General features: G+C 49.1%; 1 protein-coding gene across 10 annotated transcripts in view; it reads left to right on the top strand.

Annotated features, from left to right (window-relative positions):
• The window catches only part of JADE1 (jade family PHD finger 1), a 57414-nt gene that overhangs the window by 12408 nt on the left and 22204 nt on the right, over positions 1–22802 (top strand). For 7 of the 10 annotated variants that reach the window (XM_089911504.1, XM_022556914.3, XM_022556915.2 and 4 more), the window contains exons 2-5: positions 5241–5318; positions 15223–15308; positions 18347–18504; positions 20448–20635. In XM_089911504.1, coding sequence (XP_089767630.1) covers positions 5241–5318; positions 15223–15308; positions 18347–18504; positions 20448–20635 — 510 coding nt within the window. The other 3 variants (XM_022556919.3, XM_089911509.1, XM_089911507.1) reach the window with 3 other exon arrangements.

The raw sequence follows: 22802 nt of genomic DNA, 5'->3' as shown, positions 1-22802 counted from the left end.
TTGAAAATAAAGTAGTGGAACTTACTCCAGTGAAAGGTCATTTAGATATTAAAGTGAAGCATTTTAAATTCCATAAAGCTGAGTGAACATAGGATACAGTTTATGTACAGGAACTCAGTCTTTCATCCTATAGGTTATTTTAACACATAGCTAATCCAATACATTGCATTAGGTAATACATAGAGAAGTAGTATGTAGAGGTCTTTAATTGAACTTTAATTGAATCGAAGTTCTAGAACTTCTTGAGAGTGAAATAGATAAGAGTGAAAACAGAGTGGACAAAACTGATACTTTGAAGGAAAAAAACAGCCTTTCTGCATATAAACCATAAGATAATTAAAACCACTAGGGTGTAGTCCTTATTGTAGCTGTAGAGTTTATGGCCTGATAAATGGTCCCTGTTCCACCACAGAGAGTAATTCTAGTGACTGGACAGTTTGTTTTCCTCACATCTGTCTTCTTCCCGGGAGTAGCATTGAACAGACATCCTCAGATTCTTAATCATCTTATTCCTTTGTAAAAGCTCTTCTGTCTTTGTCCTCCAGGCCACTTCCCATTCTTTCTTAGCTGGAGTCGCATGCCAGTCCTGCCTCCCTGGCACCACACCCAGGTCACTGAACTTGGTCCCTTACAAATTCCTGAACCACTTGGGGATGGGTTCCTTCAGCTAATGGCTGCTCTTAACTTAGTGCCTGCTGACTTCCCCCCTTCATTTCAGTCTGAGGAAACTTAAATTTGAAGGTTTTGAGGTACCTTGCTGTCTCACATACATATCCCATGTCCCACTATGATCCATGAATCCTGTAACCTTTATAGTAGTTATCACACTGAGGCTACTTATCTACTTACTTGCTTACTGTATCTCCCTGTGGGCCATTCCGTATCTTGTTCACCATATTTCTGGCATCTAACTTGATACAGTTTTAATTGAATTAATATATTAGCTAATCCACTACCTTTTAACCCCTGCGACAGAAGAGGCTGCAGGAGAGTGATCTGCATGTAGGATGTTACCTGTGCTTCCTGAGGAGGTGGTACTTTGAGCAGCTGCCACTCGCGCCTGGTTGTCTTGGCATGTCCCTCCGTGCTGCCAAAGGATTGTCTCTTGACTGATGCAGCCAGCGTCTTTGGCCAGTGACTTCCTCTTACTTGGTCTTTCCAGGCAATGTTCTGATTATAATCAGGCTTCCTAGGTAATCTTTCGCTTTTTGGGCAAAGTCCCAAATGCCCAATAATTAGTGTTTTGTCTGCCTAGCTGTTATGCTCCTCATGGCAAATGGACACTCCGGGCTCCTGTAAATTGCATCACTTTGAGCCAGTTTTGATGAAATCAGACAGGATGTCAGGACAAGCCCTATTGAGGACTGGACCCAGAGTTCTGGGGGTATCTTTTGTAGCTGCCCTTTGAAGTCTTGTTTTGCTCAAGACCTCTCTCTGTGATGTCTTTATTTCACATTTAAATCGAGAGAATCTCTTTTCTGGAATTTACTATAACCTTTTAGAGACACATATATAGAACATTTAAGTGATAATGCAAGGCAGGAGTTGATTGGCTGTTAAAGAAAATAGTACATTAAAAAGTAGGGTGAAAAAGTTCTAAAAGAAGGAAAAGTGTGAAATGAGCGGTATAGAATTTAAATGCTTTTAATTGGAATGGTTGCAGGGTACTTAGTGACTTTGAGCTGTGCCCTGGAGAAGAAGTGGGATTGGGATGGACGGCGGGGGGGGGGAAGGGCCAAAGGACCACCATCAGCAGCAGAGACTGAGGATGGAAAGAAGAGGTGTTTTCAAGGATAGAAGCCAGGCAAACTGGTTACAGGGGCTTGTTAGGAGAGATGTTTGGGTAGAGCAGTGAGGGGCCAGGTGGTGGAAAACCTCTGAGTTTCTGGCTGGACCCATTTGCAGTGTGGAATGGAGGGAGAGATTGGCATAGGGAACAGCTCGATGAGGTCACCTCGTAGGATGGTTTAATTTGTTGTAACAATTGGAAGGGGTAAAAAATTGTGGGCATGGAGAACGGAAGGGTGGTGCCTAAAGTAATCTTCGGTATAGTGGCTGAAGACCTCGTGGGGCAGCAGGGGGACTGGAAAAGGGTCATACGTTATGAAATGACAAGCCTTGGCAATTGAATAGAAAGGTAAGAAGGGATGTATATTAGTAAATAAATGAGCAAATAGCAAGATTCTGAATGTGAAGTTGCCGCACAGAGGAATATGCTAGGTTATATGTATGTTAAGTATTACAGCGTTTTGCCCAAAATGTGCTGCTTCTTGTTACCTCCCCTTTGCTCTTCAGGACTCTGGCTCAGAATCTTTCCGACTCAGTCAAGCTGTGTTTCTGTAGAGTCTTGTGTTTACCACTGTCGAGCACTAAGCATACTGAATTCCTGTGGACTTGTCTGTCTTCTCTGCTAGACCAGGAACTCCATAAGATCAGGGATAGTCATTTTGCTCCAGCGCCTCCTAATATATTAGGTATTCAGATGTTTGTGGGATGCATAAATATATGCTGTTATATTTTCTTGCTGCTTTCTCTGGAGTGTTGCAAGTAGCCCTTTTAATTGATTATTACTGATCCTACTACCACCTAGATAATAATCAGTGATTGCCCTAAATGATGCCAAGGGCCCTCTGCTTTCTCTCACTGGCTTTCATTGGACAGATGTTTGCAGCATGCAACCGCTGTAGTGTCTGTCTTAAAGATAGTAACGTGTATGTACTTGGATTTCTTGGTGGAGTAAGTAACCCCAGGTGAGGTACATCAGGCTGATGTCAAGGATTAAGTACGTCAGAGCCCCAGAGGAGGCGATTCTGGTGTGCGCTCACCCCGTTCCTGTACCAGGTTCACTGGAGAAGTACAGCACAGCATTCTCAACCTTCTTTACTCAAGCAAGATCTTTTAGGGCTGGTGAAAACGGAATTTATGAGAACAAAAGTACTATTTTAACTCTTCTTGCGTAATTTTGCATGAGAGTATGTATGTGTGTTTAGGAACATCATTCTATTTTGGTCAATGCTTGCATCCTGCATACAGTGACTGAAGCGTGTGCTTTCTCTGGGAAACTGTGTATGAAAGCTAGCAGGAAAACATTTTGATTTTAAAAGACTCTCCGTTTTCCAAACTCTTCCCTTTAGGTAAACGTTAGCTGTCCAAGTCAATGAAGCTGTGACCAGCGTTTGTTTCCTCGTTTCCAGCTGGGGAGCGTTCGTGCGCTTTCTCAGCCTCTTACCTTCTCACAGTTCTTACACCCGCTCCTCAGGTGGGAACTGCATTCTTCTTGCCCTGCTGCTTCACGCTGTTACTTTTAAGGAATTCCTCTTGCGGTAGCACCTTCCTTTTCTTTTCTTCTTGTTGTAAAGCTCTCTTGTAACGTAGGCCCTAGGGAGCTGAGGCTGAAGCGCTTGCTGGGAACGAGTGGTCTTCGCCTTTCCGTCCCCTCCTTGTGCGTCCTGACAGGTCCGGAGTGGGAGCAGGGTGCCTTCTAGGAGGCTGGAGGAGGGTTCGGCTGTCAGCAGTTGGTGTTTTGGCACATGGTGACAGGGCGGGGAAGATAATCCTTTCAAGAGGGGAGGGGGCCACGGGAGTGTGTTGTCTGCGGAAGTTTTTCCGGGGGTGGGCCTGCCCCAGGCCGAGTTGTAGGTTGCTGGGTGTCAGAGTTAGGGGTGAACGGGGCTCTGCAGCAAAGCCGGGGAGGGGCAGTGAGGGTGGACTTTAGGACTGTGACCCCGCCCATGACCCGAGTGAGGACTCACGTCCCGGGCTTCCTTGTGGAAGTTCTTTTAATGGTTTTGGAAGGATCATTTGGTAAAAACACACAAACTTTAACTGGTGAGTGTTTCAGAAAGAAAATATAAAATAGAGATTAGGAGCCTGCATATTTGAGAGAATCATACAGGTCTGTTTTGTAGGTGGGAGCAGACTGCAAAATGGGGTGCTTTCTGCCTTTTTGACTTCAGCTTTACAGTTCCACTTAGAGTGGACCTTTGGGTTTTTAATTTCCGACTTGCTGTAGAACAGTTTCTGTCTTGTTTCGAGCACGGTGGTTCTCCACATTGTTTTCCCACACCATTCCTGTGTGCCACATTCTTAGAAGCTCATCGCATTGTAATGCTGTGATTCCCAATGAGGGAGAGGTTGGGATATACTTTTTTGAGGGGCTGGATGGGTAGGGAATGGATGACCAACCATACTTTGACTTGGAAAGCCCTCCTCCCTCATTGGGAGTCACTGATCTGGCAGTAAGATCAGGGCCCTAAAGATGTCGAGGTGATCAGTAGTTTTAGTTTGGAAGAGCTTTTCGGATTTGTTTAGAAAGCTGCCCTGTGTGAATATAACCTCGAGTTCACCTGTGTAAGTTCAGTGACTGGCCGTTCAATCTCGGTGCACTGCCCTCTTTCCTAAATGCAGTCTTTCTCTATTCTGTGGTGCTGGAGGCCTGTTACCACCTGGCAGGCGTTGGCAAGGTGGGCTGGGTGTCTGCACGAACTGCTTTCTTAGTTTGGCTGAGTTAGGTTGGACAAGGCCTGTAAGGAGTTGGGGTGAAGGGTAGTGAAATTGGATTTGCGATTAGAAGTTCCCTGCTCACAATGTGACCTTGGGTAAGTGGCCGCTTAAGCCTGAGTTTCCTAATGAGTAAAGGGGAGGGGTCTGGATCCCAATGAATCACTGAGGGGTTGGAGATGACCAGAGGATACATTTGCATTCCCAGTTGTCCCATTGGTTTTGTAACTAGGACTCCAGGTACTCAGCTTTTAGGCTTCTTTTAGCAAAATTTGTCCGAGAAGCATCATCATGCCCAGCGCAGCGTAAATATTCACACGTCCCGGCACAGCCCCATCCCCACGCGTACGCACACGCGTAAAATACGAATCTGCCTGTGGTGAGGAAGCCCTGTGCTCATTGCCAGGGGTTTGTTCCTGCAGAGCTTGCTGCCAGTCCCCGCAAGAGACTCCTGGAGTAGTCGTAGTGATAATGTCACAGGAACGAGAGAGAAGGCCTGGCACCTTGGGGAGACCTGCTGATATGTGACTTCTCCACCCCTCCCCCTCCTTTTTGAACCTGTTCTGTTAATAATTGCACCTAATTATGTATCTTTGGTCTTTCTACTGCTTACGATTCAAATGCTACTCAAAGCCGATTGTTTGCTTTTGTGTGCTGTGAATCCTGGGCTGCCATCTGAAGCACAACTTGATGATTGTGTATTGTCATCTTGGGTTAAGTGCTGTCTCATTGCCTTGCAGGCTGCCTGCTGTTTCCCGGGGAGATCATGAAACGAGGTCGCCTTCCCAGCAGCAGTGAGGATTCTGACGACAATGGCAGTAAGTCCTGCTTTGTTGTTCTTGGAACCTACCAGGGTTTGGGTCAGTGTAAAAACATGGTTCTTTAATGTAATGCTTTAAATAGCCGAGGCCCTTCGAATATCAGGGAGGTCAGCGAAGAGCTGAGGCCTGAGAAACACATGTGAGTGTGATACTGCAGGTCTGTAACCAAATCTTTCTGGGCAAGGTTGACTGCAGGCAGGCATTCCTCAGGCTTCCTGTTTGTTTTCCAGAGATGGATAATCCAGTTTCAAGAGTCACTGGTGTGTCTGTTTTTCCTAAACATCATTTACAGCACTTCACAGTTGCTCTTTATGAAAAGGGAACTTAATCGAAGCCAGTTAATTATTAACTAGTCCAACCCCCGATACAAAGGGAGATTGAGGACTGCCTAGTGTGATGTGAAAATATTAAGTACACGAGTCAGCGGTCTTCAGTTGATTTGAACATGCCTGTATTTAATAATACTACTGTATGCATCTCAGCTCTCTGGCATCCTCGTATTTTCACAGTGCAGCTGAGAACCAGAAGTTAGTTGGCTTCCAGGCAGGCAAAATAAATGTCACACAGCATCTGTGTATTGGGAAGCTAACAGACGATCTGGGGAAGAGCTCCCTTCAGATAGCAAGGAAATTTTGTACCTAGCACGGTGCCTGAGCTCTGGCCCATTATCTTATGTTTTATATTACAGATCAAATTTGGGAAACCTTGAAAGAATGCTCGCTCTGCTGAGTGATGGGAAAAGTATTGGGCCTGCTTTCAAGGAACTCTGTCTTTGGCATATATAAGATTGAGCTCCGATGGAAAGTCATCAGGGCAGTCGGAGATGCCTTTTTGATGCACTGTGGAAATGTATATATGTAGACACAAACTCAGGAAGGGGAGGGCAAGGGAAACCTACAGAGGAGATAAAAGTTGGGCAGGTCCTGAAGGATGAAGTCGTTTTAGGCAAACAGGGTTGTCTTTCCGCGCTCCAAGTTTTCGGCAGATTAAAAGTGGCAAATTAGAAAGCAAAGCTTTGCTGTAGGTGGCCACACTGACAGCCACCGGAAACATTAAAAACAGAAGAACTCAAACACAGCAGTTTGACTGGAGCGTTGGGTGCAGGCATGGAGCAGTGGGAAGGAGAACTGGTGGTGATGGGTGGGTGTTGGGTGTTGGGGGTACCTGCGAAGTAAGCTGAGACCGGAGGACGGTGAAGGGCTGGGAGCTCTTGGGACAGATGGTGGGAGCTAATGTTTGGCATGAGGGAGGAGTGAGCTGGGTAAGCACTCCAGAGAGAGCGGCGTTCCTTCTGTTTCAGGGAGCGGTATTAAGGGGCTGTACCCCGTCTGTGGGAGCCTTCGGGAACCCTGAACTTCTTAGCGCTTACCTATTCACGGCCCTCACTACGTGTTTTCTTCTATTTACTTAGGCTCTTTACTCCTTGAGGCAAAAACATGCTTAGGTATTTCTTTTCTGCCCCCTGTGGTGCCTGTCAAAGTGTCCTCTGGAGTTATAAGCACTCAATAAACGCTTGCTGTTAGCTCGTGTACACAATTTGTCCTGCAGCAATTAAAAAAGAAAACAACTTGCTTTTTAAGCTCAGAATTAATCAGAAGAAGGGTTCATGAGTTATGTCCGTGTACTAATAGTGCCTGGTAAAAGGCTCAGAGTCCTGTTTTCCTCTGATTTTGGTTGAGGAGCCGGTCCGTGCTCACTTCGTTGCCTCTCAGCACTGCCTCATATCCGCTTTGGGAGAGCTGGGTTAGAAAAGGTTCTCCTGGAATGCTCTCTCAGACTTAGACTCTTCCCCTTTCTGGACTAGAGGGTGTGCATTCTTGACGTCTCTGTGTGTGTCTAAATGTAATCCAGTGACGTCGGATTAGGGCCAATCGTTTTCATTTAAACGCCAATTTAAAGGCTTTATGTCCAAATACAGTCACATTCTGAGGTATTGGGGGGTTAGGCTTCAACATATGAAATTTTGGGGGACACAGTTCAGCCCATAACAGCCCTAGAAGACCAAACGCTTCATCTAAACCTATATTTCCACCCAGAACGCTAGGGGAAGAGAGTACCCAAAGTCCCCACCGAAAGTCTATCCATCAGGTCACCCTCCTGGTAATGGGCCTTTTTCGTCCTCCAGCTAATATGCCTGTGTCTGTGCTGGCCTCCCCGAAGAAGGCAGGGATGGAGGACTAAGGTAAATGCCTACAGGGTACAAGCTGGGTTTTGCCCTACCCTAGGCTACACATGGAAATGGAGTGGTGGTGGTAGAGGCTGAGGATGCTAGCTGCCAGTGGAAAGGAGGCAGGCTGGCTGTGAAGCGAGTGGTGATACTTCATGGCTGTGCTGTCTGTCCAGGCCTAGTGATTTGGTCATTACGGTGGATGCTGGTCGTGGTGAACAGCTCTCATTAAGACCCCTAGAATGCCAAGCCGTGAGAACACACGTACATTACCTGCACCACGGGACACACTCTCCACCCTTTCTGAGGGCAGCTGCTACCCAGAGTGGGCTTCTGCCACCAGCCTGCCTGTTTGCACTGGAGCCCATCCTCTTGTGTAGGCACGTGGTGGGTGTGGGTAGGTGCCTTCTGCCCCTGCAGTCAGGTGCACAGAACTGAGCCTGCCCTTAGCTGAGTCTGAGTACTTGGCAGCCCTGCTTGTGAGATGGGCGGTCCGTGCAGTGGCCTCTCCCCAGCCTTTCCAGCCTGCAGTCCCGACGGAAGTTTGGCAGCAGCTCCCGGCCCAATGCAGAGCATGTCAAAGTGGAGAAGAGGCAGCTGCGGACGTCAGCTTGGGGCCCTAGCACCAGCCACGGTCACGGCTAGGCCCCGCTGGCCTCCTGGGCTGGATGGAGCCCTTTGCTTTGATTTCTGGCCTGGTCCAGGGGAATACCGGTGTGGTATTTACAGTTGGGGATGGACTGGCATTTTCTGTGCCAGTGCAAGCCCTCATCCAGCTGCAGTCATAGCTGTTGAAGCCTTTCTCCAGGTGCCCTGGACTGCCAGCCTTGGCAGTTGGATGAAGTAGCACTGGGGTGTTTGCAGGCTGTGTCTGTAATTGCTGGGCTCCTGGGACTGGGTGGCTCAGCCAGTCTCTGAAGTTATGCATTGTGCCAGGGTGTGGCCAGGGGAAACAAGCACTTTATTTCCTGCTTCCCAGTCCATGGTCCTCTGTGTTAGGGGTTTTGGCAAATGTGGCGGTGGGTCCCCCAGCTATATTTGGTGTTTCCATCCAGCCTGCAGGGAGGAGGAAGGAGCTGGAGGTTGAATCGGTCATCATTGGCCAATAATTTTATCAGTCATGCCTCGGTAATGAAGCCTCTGTAAAAACCCAAAAGGACAGAGGTCGGAGAGCTTCCAGATGGCGAGCGCGTGGTGACTGGGAGAGAACGGTGCGCGCCGAGAGGGCGTGGAAGCTCTGTGCCCTTTCCCCATGCCTTGTCCTACGTATCTCTTCATTTGGCTGTTGACTCATATCCTTCAATATCCTCTTAGAGTTAAGTTGGTGATCTAGTCAGTAACATGTTTCTCTGAGGTCTGTGAGCCGCTCTAACAAAGTAGTTGAACCCGAGGAGAGGGGCTCATGGGAACCTCTGCCAGTCAGAAGCACAGGTAATAACCTGGGCTTGGCAACTGGCATCTGAAGTGGAAGTTGGTCTCATGGGACTGAGTCTGGAATCTATTTCTATCTCCGAGTCAGAATTGAGTTGAATTCCTGGACACGCTGCTGGCGTCTGACAGTTGCTCGTTGGTGTGGGGAAGCTTCCACAAGCACGTGTTGGAATTGGGTCTGGGAACCATTTTCACCTGCCTAATGCCCTAAATTTCAGGGCTGTGTTGACCTCCCCGTGGGAAGGCCTGGCGTGTGGCGAGGGGTTCCGGGGCCAGGCACCTTGTGAGGGCCCTGCCTGGTCTCCCGGTTTTTCACACCTGCACTGACCCTGAAACACTTCTGTCTTCTCCAGTTATCCAGCCAGCTTCTGCTCCATCACTGGTGATAACGAAGGCACAGAGAATAGCTGAGTAAAATTCAAACCTACTAATTCTGCACTTAGTAATGCAGGTCGATGAGTGGCAAACATGAAGTTTTGTGAGGACTTCTGTTTTTCTGGGCTCTCTCCAGCTTACAGATAGAAAATGAAGAAAAGACCAGAATTTTTAGTGGGTGAAACGTACTTTCTGCTTTGGACCCTTTATGTTACATTTTTTAATAACTTGCCGTCATGTTTTTGGTTTGGCTCTGCTTGGTTTCTTTCATGGCAAGTCTCTGGAGGCTTCTTGGAGGTATCTCTTTTGCATAAAAGTTAACTCTGCTTCCACTTCTCTTTCTGTTTGACTGTACCTTTAATTTGCTCCTTTCCCCCCATCAGTTGCATCTTGTGATACCGCAGAGTTGTGTAGGAATTCTTGAAATGTGGAATTTTTGGCTCAAGTACTACAGAACGTGGGCTGTACCTGTGTCTCCTCCAGGCACATGGAGATGGCTTTACCCCTTTTCAAACCCGACTTGTGGCTTGTCCTTGACATTGATGGGCAGAGCATCATCTTGGGCTTGAGGAGTAACTAGCACAGCATGATCTGGTCTGTGGACTTGGACTTAACAGAAGGGCCGGGTGACCATGAAACATTGTGTCAGTTGGTCAAAGGCCCAAGTATGTTGAAACATTCCTGGGCCAGTTCTCTTAAGGTACCCATTAAGCTTTGTTTTTTGGAAGGTGGAAGTGAGTTGGACGGTTAGAGCTAAGCCATGCTGGGATGGAAGGGCTGGGCTGTGGGAGACGTGGGGTCAGACCCTGATAGAAACAGCAGTGGTGTGAGAGGCTTGTCTTCTATCATGCAGTTCAAGCAAGTAGAACTACATTACATTTGTTTTCTTCTTTCGGATAGGACTTTGCATAGCACCACTTTACTGGCACAGGGCTGGCCTGGCCTTGCTCCCTCCAGTCTGCTCTGCTGTGGTGACACCAGCTGGCCTGCAGGGCTCCACACTTGCCGGTCCCGAGCACCTTCCTTTGTTAAGCTGGTTTAACACTCCTGAAGACACCAGAGTAGTGTTTAGCATCTAGAGGCGGGGTCTGAGACACAGGAGATTCGCCATTTGGTCAGTGGTGAGGTTCTTTTGTAGTTTGCATTTGTGGTGATGTGAGCAGCCACCCAGGCTGCCACTCATTCTCATTTCTGAACCTTTCATGCGCTGCACCACCTGGGAGGCTTAACACACACGAACTACCAAATGTCGGAGGTGTGTGCAATATGTATTAGATTTGCTCTTGAGGTTTTCTTCCTTATTTTAGATCTAGGGCAAGACAGCATGACTATTTTTAATATTTCAAAGGAGAGTGTTCGAGATAAATGCATAATAGCACCAGAAGGCAGGGTTCATAATGCAGTGCACGCACAGGAGCCACGCTCACGATGCTGCGACCTGTGAGCCTTCTATAACTTTTATTATTCCCCCCACATTTCTGTTTTAAGGGAAGTTGGGGATAGTAAAACAAAGCAAGGGTTTGTTTTCTGTTAATTCTTCTCAGTGTTTCATGGAGATTAATTGTTGATACTCAAACAGCGTATATGTCAAGAATTTAAAAGTCACGTACACTTGTCACTAGAGCGGACTTAACTTTAGGTAGTAATATCTTGTGTGTGGGCAATAAGATAATTTTAGATTTTATTGCCAAATTTTTAGAGTTCCTAACTTCTCCTGAAAGCAACGAGAAAATAAAACAAAATTTTACTTGCCATATTCTTTTTTTTCTTTTTTTTGCGGTACACGGGCCTCTCACTGCTGCGGCCTCTCCCATTGCGGAGCACAGGCTCCGGACGCGCAGGCTCAGCGGCCATGGCTCACGGGCCCAGCCGCTCCGCAGCATGTGGGATCCTCCCGGACCGGGGCACGAACCCGTATCCCCCGCATCGGCAGGCGGACTCCCAGGGAAGCTCTATTTGCCATATTCTTAATTTAGCTTGTCATTAAATGTTAGCATTCTGAAAACAACAAAATGCAGCACCAGCCCAGCATAATCTTAGCACGTGGTTTTTAAGAACTAACAAGTGGCCAGTGTTTTACTATAGTGTAAATCAGAATCTGCCAGTCCTTTTGGTGTTTGAAATACTCTAATTTCTGGCTTAAAATTCTTTTTCCTCCAACATACTTTCAAAAAAAATGTTCTGTGACATAACTTTTTAAAATTAAAATGGGTGCGAATTATTTTTGCTTGGATCGTGTTCTGGGGAAGTATCCAGAGGGAACATGGGTGAGGGAGGAGAACTGGCGTAGGAGTCAAGGCACTTTGCTTGGAGTCTCCTGTGGACTTGCCGTGGATGTCTTTGTAGATGGAGGTGTGTTCCAGTCAGGAAGCAGTGCCCCCGCCATGCTGTCTTTAAAGGCATTAGTGCTTTGTTTTCCATGGCCTCATCTTCCTCGAGATCAAAAGCATGACTTCTCATAGGTGAAACAGAGCCCCTTTCGGCTCTTGAGTTACAGTCCCAAACGACGACACTGTGTTTTGTTCACTTAAAGACGTTTTTTAAAAAATTGAGGATCTGCTGTGTGCACAGCACTGACTTAGGTATACTGTATGTTGTAAATAGTTATCACACAGTTTTAAAGTGAATTAGAAGGAGGAAATCACCATCAACAACTGTCTGCTGCTGGATGTGGGAGGATCCAGCTTCTCACTGTTCAGCAGCAAAGTCTAGGTTTTACACACACCACCTGTGCAGGTAAAACGGAGCATTTTCTTTTCCTTTACTGTTAATGCTAACTTTAATGTTAATGTGCAGGGTAAAACGGAGCATTTTCTTTTCCTTTACTGTTAATGCTAACTTTAATGTTAATGTGCAGGGTAAAACGGAGCATTTTCTTTTCCTTTACTGTTAATGTTAACTTTAATGTGTAGGGTAAAATGGAGCATTTTCTTTTCTTTTACTGTTAATGGATGGTAGAAAATCATCACTTATTTTCTGCACACATTTAAATTTGTACACTTTGATACATTTTGACATGTTTACACCCATGAAATCATAAAACTCATGATAATCCTTCTCTCCCCACTTTCCCCAGTCAACCTCTGATCTACTTTCTGTCCCTATAGATTAGTGTATATTTTCCAGAGTTTTATATAAATGGAATAATACAATGCATACTCTTTTTATCTTTTCACTCCACATAATTATTCCTACATTCATCCGTGTTGTGTGTATCAACAGCTCGTTCTTTTTTATTGCTGGGTAGTATTCCGTGGTATGGATATGCCGCTGTTTGTTTATTCATTCACTCTGTCAGTGGATGCTTGGGTGGTTCTATAAATAAGCTAAGAACATTCCTTATGTCAGTGATAATTTAAACTTAGCTTTCCCCCAGTCTTTCCCTTTCTGCAAAGTGAGTTTAATAAGATTAATTTTTCTCTTCCTCTTTTTGCATTAGGCAAATTAAAAGGAAGAGGAACAGACTTTCTGGGTGGACCAGAATTTCTCTTGGGTAATACAATCAGATACCAGATTTGTAGCTTTTTTGAATATCTGTTTTTAAAAGCAGGCAACATTTTTCAAGAATATAGAAGCAGCCCTGGAAAAAGTTTCTAAATGATTGCAATTACTTGGATGTGTCCTGTGCCAGCAAAGCTGCAAGCTTCCTGGCAACCTTGGAAACCACCCTGGAGGGATCCTGACCCAAAAGGAGGCAAAAGAGGGTCATAAAACTTTAGAATGCATGAATTTGTTGTTGCTGCTCTAACTCTGAAAGTGTTCGACGCAAGCGCTTGTGTCCCCGGACCCCATGTTAGTTATTGAGGTACAGCGATGGAATGGCTTAAAATTTCTTGTCATTTATAACCCTGTACCTAGTGATTCACAGTAAAAGGGGCATCCCTGTCTGCCCTGCACCTCTTCGCCCTCCCTGAGCCCCGGGGCCGTCCCGTCTACAATTGTCTTGTGCTTTTCCCCTACTCTTCTTACCGCCTGTGGGCTGGCCAGACGATGGCCTGCAGGACCGGACGGTGGAGGAGAGGCCTGTCTGGAGACATGAGCTGCTTAGCTGCCTTCCTCATCAGGTTCCTAATTTGGCTTCTGTCTTCCTTTTTCCAGTGGTGACCAGATTCAGAGCTTCCTACAAGTCAGGCTTACCCCAGTGTGCCCAGAGTATTTCTTTCGGTGTGGGTGTGAACTTTATCCTTGTTCATCTGGGAGTCTAAAGAGACATACTTAGGATTGTTTTTTAAAGAAGAATTTTCTAGACTGTTACTGAACAGTGCGGCAGGGTCACCGATCGGAAATATAATTCTGCTGGCCTAGCAGCAGACCGTCAGTCAGTTGACCCAGTAAACAAGCCTCAGGACTGGCCATCAAGGGTCGTGCCCTTCCCTGTCAGAGGGAAGCTTGGCAATCCCCTTTAGTCTCTGTCATTGCAAATCTGATGAGAGGCTTATGGGCAGAACCTACTTCCTAATGCCCCCAAGGTCTTAAGGATGCTTTGATTCTGTGTCCCTTGTCTCTGGACTCTATAGAGATAAGGGTTTCCTGTTTTGAGTGGCAAGTGATTTTACTGGTAGAATGGCAGTTCCCTCAGTTTTTAGCTTTTATTTGGGGCAGGGAGTTGTTAATTTCTCGGAAATGGTACAGTTTGTTCACCATGGAGGCAAGTTACTGGGAAGGTAGACAGGTGGTTAGGAGGGCTGTTTCAGATCTCTGGTGTCAGTACGGCACCCACGGACAAGAGGCGGTGCCAGAGGCAGAGAAGAGGAGCTGGGCTCTGAGCTGTTGGGCCGTGGAGTGGATGTGTCCTGAGTGAAGAGAGTCTAGAATGACTCTCTGATTTCGGACTTCAGGTAGAGATGGTGGTGATATGCGTCAAAGTAGGAATTAGGAGAGCAGGTTTGAGTAGAATGTCTAGCCCAGTCGCTGTTGTGCTGGGTTGACTGATCTCAGGAACGCCGTGGGCTTGACTGATGTCTGATCTGAAGGGTGAACGTGGACCTGGTGCCGGGGAGGGAGGTTAGTGTGGGAACGCAGGTCTGACAGTCTCCTGGGCCTGCCAGGTAAGACCATGGGCGTGGATGGGCGCTCCCCGGGGAGGGCACTGGAGCAAGAAGGTGAGAGAGCTCATGCGGGAGGGCAGGGACCCACAGTGGGGACACCAGGAAGGAGAATTGGCGCTGCGGCTGAGGGAGCGTCTCAGGCAGGGTGGAGACAGTGCCGCAGAGGGGTCTCAGGCGCGAGAGGAGCTCAGACTCGGTGGCAGTTAAGAGACATAGGTGGCCTGGTAGGGCTTCCAGTTTCCATGGCTTGGCGGGGGAAAGGCCCCACGACAGAGGATAAGAGCATCTTGTCCTCAGAGCTCAGAAGAGAGCTGACAGGCATTCTCTGGGAAAGGGGAGTAGGCAATTTTAAAGGTGATTTGGCCGGAGCACCTAGTCTACGGCGGGTCTGAGTTTCCCTTTTTTAGGGATTGCTAAGTTCTGTTGTGGAGTCAGACCTTTTGGGGCATGGCTTTAGGATTTAGCACAATGATGGTAGTGTTTAAAAAGTTACTGGAAATTAAGAGAGAAGCTTCTGAATTTATATTTACCAATGCAAGGCTTTGAACCTCTGAAGTGCAGGCTTATGGGTGAAGGCTCTGCCTGCACGGTGTTCTTGAAAGGCCTCTCCCCCCATGAGTTGTACCTGTGACGCCGCAGCCCTGAACACAGTGTGTGCGGAGTGGTCTTGTTGGCCTGCTGTGGGAAGTGAGCGTTTAAATGAGCAATGGGGGTGGAGGAGCTCCAGGGGAGAGAGGAGAGCTCTGGCAGAGCATTGGGCCGTCTCCTGGGGTGGTGCTGAGGGGCGCCTTGCTGAGTCTGGTTAAAAAAAAGAACCCTGTGAACCCTCAGTGATTTGTGTACTTTTAATTTATTCCTATTCGGGTATTTGTTTCTTTAGGCCTGTCAACTACTTGGTCACAGAATTCCAGATCCCAGCACAGGAGAAGTTCATGCTCCAGACATGAAGATCGAAAGCCTTCGGAGGTATTTCTTGAATGCTGGCGTGACTGTGCATGTCGTATGTGTGTGCGTGAGTACATATGGATGACACACACACACCTGGTTGGTTGATATTGGTGTCAGTCTGTGCATTCTTGGGCAAGTTACTTAACCTCTCTGTGCCTCAGTTTCCAAATCTGTAAGATGGGGATAATACAGGTGTTCACCTCGTAGGATTTTTGTGAGAAATAAGTGGGTTAATATGTAGAAGGTAAATCCTGCTCAGTGAATGTTAGCTATTATTATTATTAATTCTTTTAATTTTTTTTTTTTCCTTCTCTGTTTCACCTTTGTTGGCTCCCAACAACTTTTCCTATGGCCTGGAGATCAGCATGTTCAGCTGCTGCCGGTCACTGCCAGCCTCAAGTTAGTTTTAGTCATGAATTTGTGGTTTGTTTGGCAAAACCCAATGTAATTCTGGGATTCTGTTTAGGGGATTATGCTTAAGGCTTTCTCCCCTTCTTTTGAAATTTGTTTCTCACCTTACATTTCCCTGCTCCCTCACATTTTGTTATTATCTACCTATCTGTCATCTATCTATCCAAAATTGTTTTTGGGTGAGTTTCTTTGTGGCTTTTGTTGGTTAGGGGCCCCTCCCACTCCTGAGATCTGTGTTCTCTGAAAACCTTGGACTGGGCTCTGAGGATCTAAGTGATTGAAGAAAAGGCATTTTAGTTGGTCACAGTGTTTAGGTGAGCAGGTTATGGGGAAGAGAGTTTTCGGTCCAGCCCCTTGGTTTTGCACTGCCTCTTAGTGGGATGACTTCAAAGACAGCCTCCTCCTGTAGCGACTGAGCAGAGGCCGCCATCCATGAGGAACTTCTTCGACGGTAGCAGGGAAGCCGGGGGCGCTGTGTTGAGGAGCGTAGGATTAGTTAGCTGTGGAATAACTTCCTCCACGAGGGAGTAGCGTATAATATACTTTAGAATTGTGCAAAACCGTCCCAGGGGACACTTAAACATTAGATCAGATGCTCATGAGAAGGTGGCCGTTTTATCACCTTGATTTATTCCAGGCCTTTGTCCTTTTGAATCTGCAGCACTACCTTCCTTTCCTCTGGTATCGGGAGTGACTCTGCTGCTCTTTTTTCTCTCTTTAATTCCCTCCACAACCCCCTCAACACCCTTCTGATGTCCACACCGCACTCCTGTTATTTCAGGGCAGGAGTACAGGGTGCTCCAACAGGGAGCTGATACCTGTGTGAGAGCACCGGTGCCCCGGGTGCAGCTAGAAACCCCTCCCAGAGTCGGCACTGGCAAGTGTGGATGGCGCCAGTCTTGTCCCTGACCTGTGTTTTGTTCCAGGGTTGTTGTTTTTTTTTTTTTGAATGGAGTGCTTAGGTGGAGCCCTGCTGGGGACTCAGGAGCTCACGTCCATGTGAGGGCATCTGTCTCAGTCCTTGACCGTCCTCGTCCAAGTCTCTGAGCGCAGGAACGTTGGGCTGCCTTTTCTCATCTTGTTGCTTCAGTCTGATTTTCCTCCTTGGGCAAAATCCCTTACTTATGACTTACCAGACTTAGCTGGAACGTGTTTTTAACTGATGTGCTTCCTGAAGGTGTAGATCTGTGACTTTGTTTGAAAGGACTTTTTGGGGGTCTGCAGGGCACGGCTGACAAAGTTAATGCTCCCCGGGGCGCGGGCGGGCATCTGCCGCAGGGCTCGGTGCTGCAGGGGGGCCTGATCTTGTGCTTTTGTGGGGGGGGGTGCACATCCAGGTTCTTGCTTGTTACTGGGACTTGAGAGATGAGGAGTGGCAAACTGGGGGCAAGTCGGGCCCCAGACGGCCGGCTGGAGACGTGGCCCTCTTCCTCAGACACTGCCTCAGACTTCGTTACGGTGACGTTCATTTAAGTGATCACCAGCCCGAAAAGCCACCGGGAAAAACAAATACGGACCCATTAGCAGGCGTCTAGTGTGAACTGCGCTTAGCAGCCCAAGAAAGGACTCCCTGTCCCAAGAAGAGAGAGTTCAGCATTGTGACTTGTGTAAACAGGGAGTGTAGCTTACAGACGCAGGCACGCTTGGTGCCAAATACAGCTTTGGGCCGGCGCTAATGCCAGGGTCAGAGCTTCCTCGTGCGGCCCTGGGACAGGAGTGGGCTGGGCTCCGGCCGCCTCCCGCCCTGCCAGGAAGAGCGGGCACGCGGGGGCCACCTTGGTGCTGTTCCCCTCCTGGGCCCAGATGAGGCCGGAGGGGCCCTCTTGGCCGAGGGGTGCTTTTGAGTCTTGTGCGTCTGTTTGTGGCAGGGTGAAGAGAGGGTGGTAGCTTGCTTGCTTTCTTCTTTCTTCCTCTCTTGTCTCCTCCCCTCCCTCCCTCCTCTCCTTTCCCCACAAATGCTGCTTTCCTAGTAGAAGTTATGCCCGGTGAAGGTGTGCAAACACATTCTTTACCAGCCCATTTTCTACCTTGCCTCCATTGGTGTGTCGTTGCTTCTCTCCCAGATGTTTCCATCCTGTACTCTGCCCGGCTCTAGCCAACCAGGACCCGCCCTCCCCGGACACCTTGCTGTTAAGCCCGGGTGCCTGGGCAGGCGGGAGGTGGGGAGAGGCAGTCTGAGTAGAGAAGAGGGGTCCCTGGTGGCTCTGGGTTTTGGCTTGGAGTTGTTACATGGTTAGTGGAGTTTTATTTCTTAAACATTTACGAGAAAGTCACCCTTGAGTGAAATATCTCCCTCCAGGGATTTTTTAGGCGCGTGTTTTCAGCAGCCTGCTTGGTGAATTGGGAGTTCTTAGAAGTTTTTCCGGGGACGGCAGCGAGGTTCCTGTGTTGCAGTAGCTGGTGCGGACGTCGCCATCTCTCGGAGCTGGCGAGGGAGGGAGGGCAGCGTGAGCTGCTGCCACCTCCAACCCTGAGCGAGGCCCAGGGCGTGGCAGGCCGAGGGGTTTCCTGTAATAGGTCAGACTGGTTCTCGGTCGAAACAGTGACCTTGTTACGTGGCAGCTCCATGGTTACCCTGCAGCTGCCAGTGCTCTGAGTAAGAATGCAAATATCCAATGTCAGTGACCCTTTCTTTCCCTTTCCAGGTGTTTAGGACAGACCTGATCACTGCCATGAAGTTGCATGACTCCTACCAGCTGAACCCGGATGAGTACTATGTGCTGGCAGATCCCTGGAGACAGGAGTGGGAGAAAGGGGTCCAGGTGCCGGTGAGCCCTGGGACCATCCCTCAGCCCGTGGCCAGGTAGACGTGCCCCAGGGGAGGGGTGCCGCCTCTCCCCTGACAGTTGCCTTTCTGCCCTGACAGCCGGGTGCCTGAGAGGAGCAGTGGTGTTTGGGTCAGCAGTGAGGCTTCTGGGGAAAGAGAAATGCAGTAGAAACACACCTCAGGTCCGAAGGTAGTGCTTTTAAGGGCCATGGGCCTCCGAACTTAACATTGCAGCCAATTGGGAAGGTGCCTCTCTCTTAGAGAGGAAGGTAAATTCCAAGGCTCCCTGGGCAGTGGCTGGCTGGGGGAGAGGGACATTTGGATGTTTGCACAGCTGCTTCCCCTCTCCCTCTGGAGGGCCGCTGTGCTGGAGAGAGGTGCCTGTCATTGGTTGGGTCTTGCCGTGGTCCCTCCACCTCTGGGGGAGGACGGGTGTGAGCAGTCCTGCCAGGTTCGGGTCCCGTGGGCGGGGAGCTTAGAGGAGGAGTGTGTTGATGAGCACTCCTCGGATGGGATTTCTTTGGATTTACTTCTAACCACTCTTCTCCTTAGGGGTCTTGAGGGTCGGCTCTTTGCTGACCGGCTTCAGCGTGAAGCTGGGCCGGTTTTCTTGTTTCCTCTCCGGCCGGCTCCACTGGCCTTGAGGCTCCTCGCGGGGCGAGGGAGCTGAGTGCCCTCTGTGCTCAGCTGGCAGCCGGCTTTGCCGCCGCTGCGTGGTCAGTCACCTGCCTGCTTTGCGAAATGACCTCTCTCACCGTTGCCAAGTGTGAACTGAACTTACCCCTTGGCCCTCACCCACGTCCTGTCCCTCAGGCACCGGCGGTGGTCGAGTCTGGTTGTTGTATCTGGGATCTCTGTGACAAATGTCCCCATAAAGATGCAGGCTGAAATGACCGCTCTGATGCCTCCACAGGTCAGACTGCAGCCTGTGGAGTGGACGGAGTGTTTCACTGGGCTCTGTAGGAGAAACACGGTCTGGTTGCCTCAGGGTTGCCTCTGGGGCACAGCACCGACTAGCTGTGCAGCACTGACGATCCCAATCCAGGGGTTAAGAGCCCAGCACAAGACGAGTAAACGCTAACACAGCTCATGGAAGTGTCAGCTAAAACCCTGCCCTTAGCTGAGTGAGACGAACAACTCCTTAGCCGCGCCTGTCTCCGTGTCCTGTAGGTAAAGCCACCCTGGTAATCATAGGGTGATGGAAACACCTCGACGGCCTCTTTGGACAGCTGGGTGTTAACGCGAGCTGCCGGCACGCTGAGACGTGCAGGTGGAGGGCCGGTGGCCGTGTGGTGCTCCCCAGGCTCCTCACTCCCCGTCGGCAGTGGTTTGCCCTCTTCCTGCACTTTCTTTTGCGGGGGCCGGCACTTCTCCAGGCGTTCCCGGGGCGAGGGTGCAAGTGCAGGAGCGGAGGGGACTTGCGCTCCTCCCTGGGTCCCCAGCTGTGCCGGGAGCATCCCGCCCGTGGCTGGGACTCTGGTTCTCAGACTGCTTAGCGATGGACAAGGCCTGAGTTCTAGAACCAGAGGTGACGGGTTTCTCCCCTTGGCTTCCCGGCCTTCTGCTGTGTGTGCCCTGCCATGCGGCTGCTCTGGCCGCCTCCGTGTCCCTGAGAACCCAGGGCTTGGTGGCCTCCAGCAGCGGGCAGGCCTGGTTAGTGGAAAGTGATGTAATCTTTAACCCTTGACACTGCTGTCACAGCTGGTGGCTGGGCACGGCAGCGTCCTGGGAGGCCACGTGGGAGAGGCTGATTTTGAAGACTTCTGCAGCGTTTTCACTTGCATCTCTTTCTATTTTAGGGGTTTTAACGACTCCTGCTTTGTTTTGTCAGCAGTGGCGTTAGGGTTTTAACTCTCTGAACCCGGCAGTGACCTAAGGTTTGGGGGTTGGAGGTGGAAGCTTGCTTGGGGGCCTCCTGGCAGACTTCCTTTCTTGTGGCAGGAAGGGTGACCTGGCTGCCTCGTTTTCTTTTTAACCAGGGTCGTGTCTGAAGAGAAGTCCCTCATGTTCATCAGGCCCAAGAAATACATCGTCTCGTCGGGCTCCGAGCCTCCAGAGCTGGGCTACGTTGACATCCGGACGCTGGCCGACAGCGTGTGTCGTTACGATCTCAACGACATGGACGCTGCGTGGCTGGAACTGACCAACGAGGAGTTCAAGGAGATGGGTGAGAGGCGGGGGCTCTGCTGCTTGGCCGCGGACGATGAGCGGCGAGTGCATGAGGCCTGCGGTTCAGGGGCGAGGCTCCTCACCACTGGCGACACCAGCTCCATCTCGGCCTCAGTCTGGTCTCGGGATCACGGGCTTTTTGTTGGAGATGCGCGTGTCCTGCTGCGGCAGGTGTGCTGAGAGGGACTCAGCCTGTGTGCATCTCGTGGACAGAGAGGTGGGATCGAGGAGGGGTGTCTTCCATGGGCAGGAAAGCGGGGGCTCCCAGTTCCTGCCCTGCACCCCGCAACCCTGCCGGTCACCTCAAGAGGACTGAGGCCCAGAGAAATGCAGCGCTTCCCCGAGATCGCACAAGGGTCTGGTCCACAATTTCCTGCTCCGGTGTTCTGTTTCTTCCCCCTCCGGCGGTGCTATTCGGATGCCGCCTTCTTCAGCCGTGGCCTGCAGTTTCTCACAGGAGACGCCACTCCAGCCAAAGCTCACCATTTTCCAAACACGTCCCTCGTGTTCTCACCTCAGTGATTCCCCTTAGGTCCTTTTCCAAACCTGAGTGCTTTCTCCTCTCACCCGTCGATCTGTCCTGGCTTTCCTTTGGTGAAGCCCTACCTTAGCTGGGTCCCCTGCCCATTGTGATCTTTTCTACAAGTCAACCATTCTTGTGTATGTACGGCTCAGAGGACCTCGTCTGCTTGCATCTCCTTGTGTCACGACCAGGATGACACTTGGATCTCGGCTCACACACCACTTCTGATTGCTAAGGGCTGCCTGAAGTGTGGTGATGGCAAGTCAGGGAGACCACGTCTGGGCTTCCTGTGAGAGACGTGAGGATTAATTAGCGTTGTGCTGTGTGTAGGTCAAGGTCGGGAAGTGGTGGCACAGGCTGTTTGTTTGCAGTCTAGCACATGGTAAATATCTACGGAGTGTTTCATGGTGGATTTCAAAGGCCTGAAGGGCTAAGACTTTGTTTCCTGAGGAAGCCTGAGCCTAGCACAGGGCCTGGCATGTGAAAGATGCTGCCATGCATGCTGCTCCCCAGCCTTTGAATGGGAATGATGGTGTGGACTGAGCTGGGAAAGCTGTTACTCCGATATTTTGATAAAGTAGATTTCCTTCCTTTTGGTCCTTGGTTTTAGGTATTAGTGGCCAGGATGTTAGCAGGCTAGGAGGTGGTAGTCTGTTCAGAAGTTTTCAGTGCTCTCTTGGAACTGAATACTATGTTTTAGCTTCATAAACTATAAAATTCTACTTTGTAAAGACAACTGTAACACACTGGACTGACTGGGTGTCCTGTGTTAAGGCAGAGGGACAGACGGCCAGGGGCCGGGGGCTTCGGTGGATGGTCTAGGTGGTGAGTGCTGGGCTGACTCATCAGACTGCAAGGCGGTGCTGAATACTTGGGCAGGATAAGCGATGCAGTTGTATAACATGTATTGAACGCATGTGTAAAGACGTTTGTCTTAGCTCTTATTGGTCTTTTTAATGGTAAAAATTAATTACAGGGCATAGGGCTGTATTTTCAAAGCCAGTGGTGTTTTCGGAACTGGTAGGAGGAATTGAGATGAAACCTCCTGGCCGCGCAGAAACGACCTCGTCATGAAATAAGGTTTGAGATGATAGGTGGCTTTTTTGATTGTGTGTTTAGGGCTTATCACAGTGTCAGCGCTAACGTGTGCTTCAAGTTTTCAAAAACTTGGAAGTGTTAATTAAATTTATGATAATGCATATAAGTTGTTGGCCCTAATGACACTTCTGTTGTTTCTTGCCAGTTACATGTGTTTGAATATTTTTTACAAGCTGTTTTTTCTTTCCTGCATGAGTATTTTCATTGTAGGAAGTTTGGGATACGTCCGCAGATGGAAGAAAATAAAAGTCTCATCCCCACCACTAGCCGTAACCACACCATGATAACCGCCTGAAGTTTGTTTTTGGCCATTCTTGCATAGGAATGCATTTTCTTTGATTCACCAGGAGCTGTCTGTCTCCTTTGCTTGAGACGTCCCTTGTGTTTCCGTCTTTCATGTGTCTGACTAACTATGCATCTCAGCTTAGTAAATTCAGAGGGTGAGGAGGGATAAACCAGGTAAAAAACATTGGAGCGTTCACAGTGAAATCTGTTCTCAGAGCACCATTTTAAGTAGCAAGAATGGAATGTGTTTTTGGAAAAA

Source organism: Delphinapterus leucas, chromosome 5, assembly GCF_059928025.1.
Source record: "Delphinapterus leucas isolate spDelLeu-1000000601 "Yukka" chromosome 5, BTC_Dleu_Yukka2, whole genome shotgun sequence".
Lineage (NCBI taxonomy): Eukaryota > Metazoa > Chordata > Mammalia > Artiodactyla > Monodontidae > Delphinapterus > Delphinapterus leucas.
This window is presented reverse-complemented; position numbering and strand designations above follow the sequence as displayed.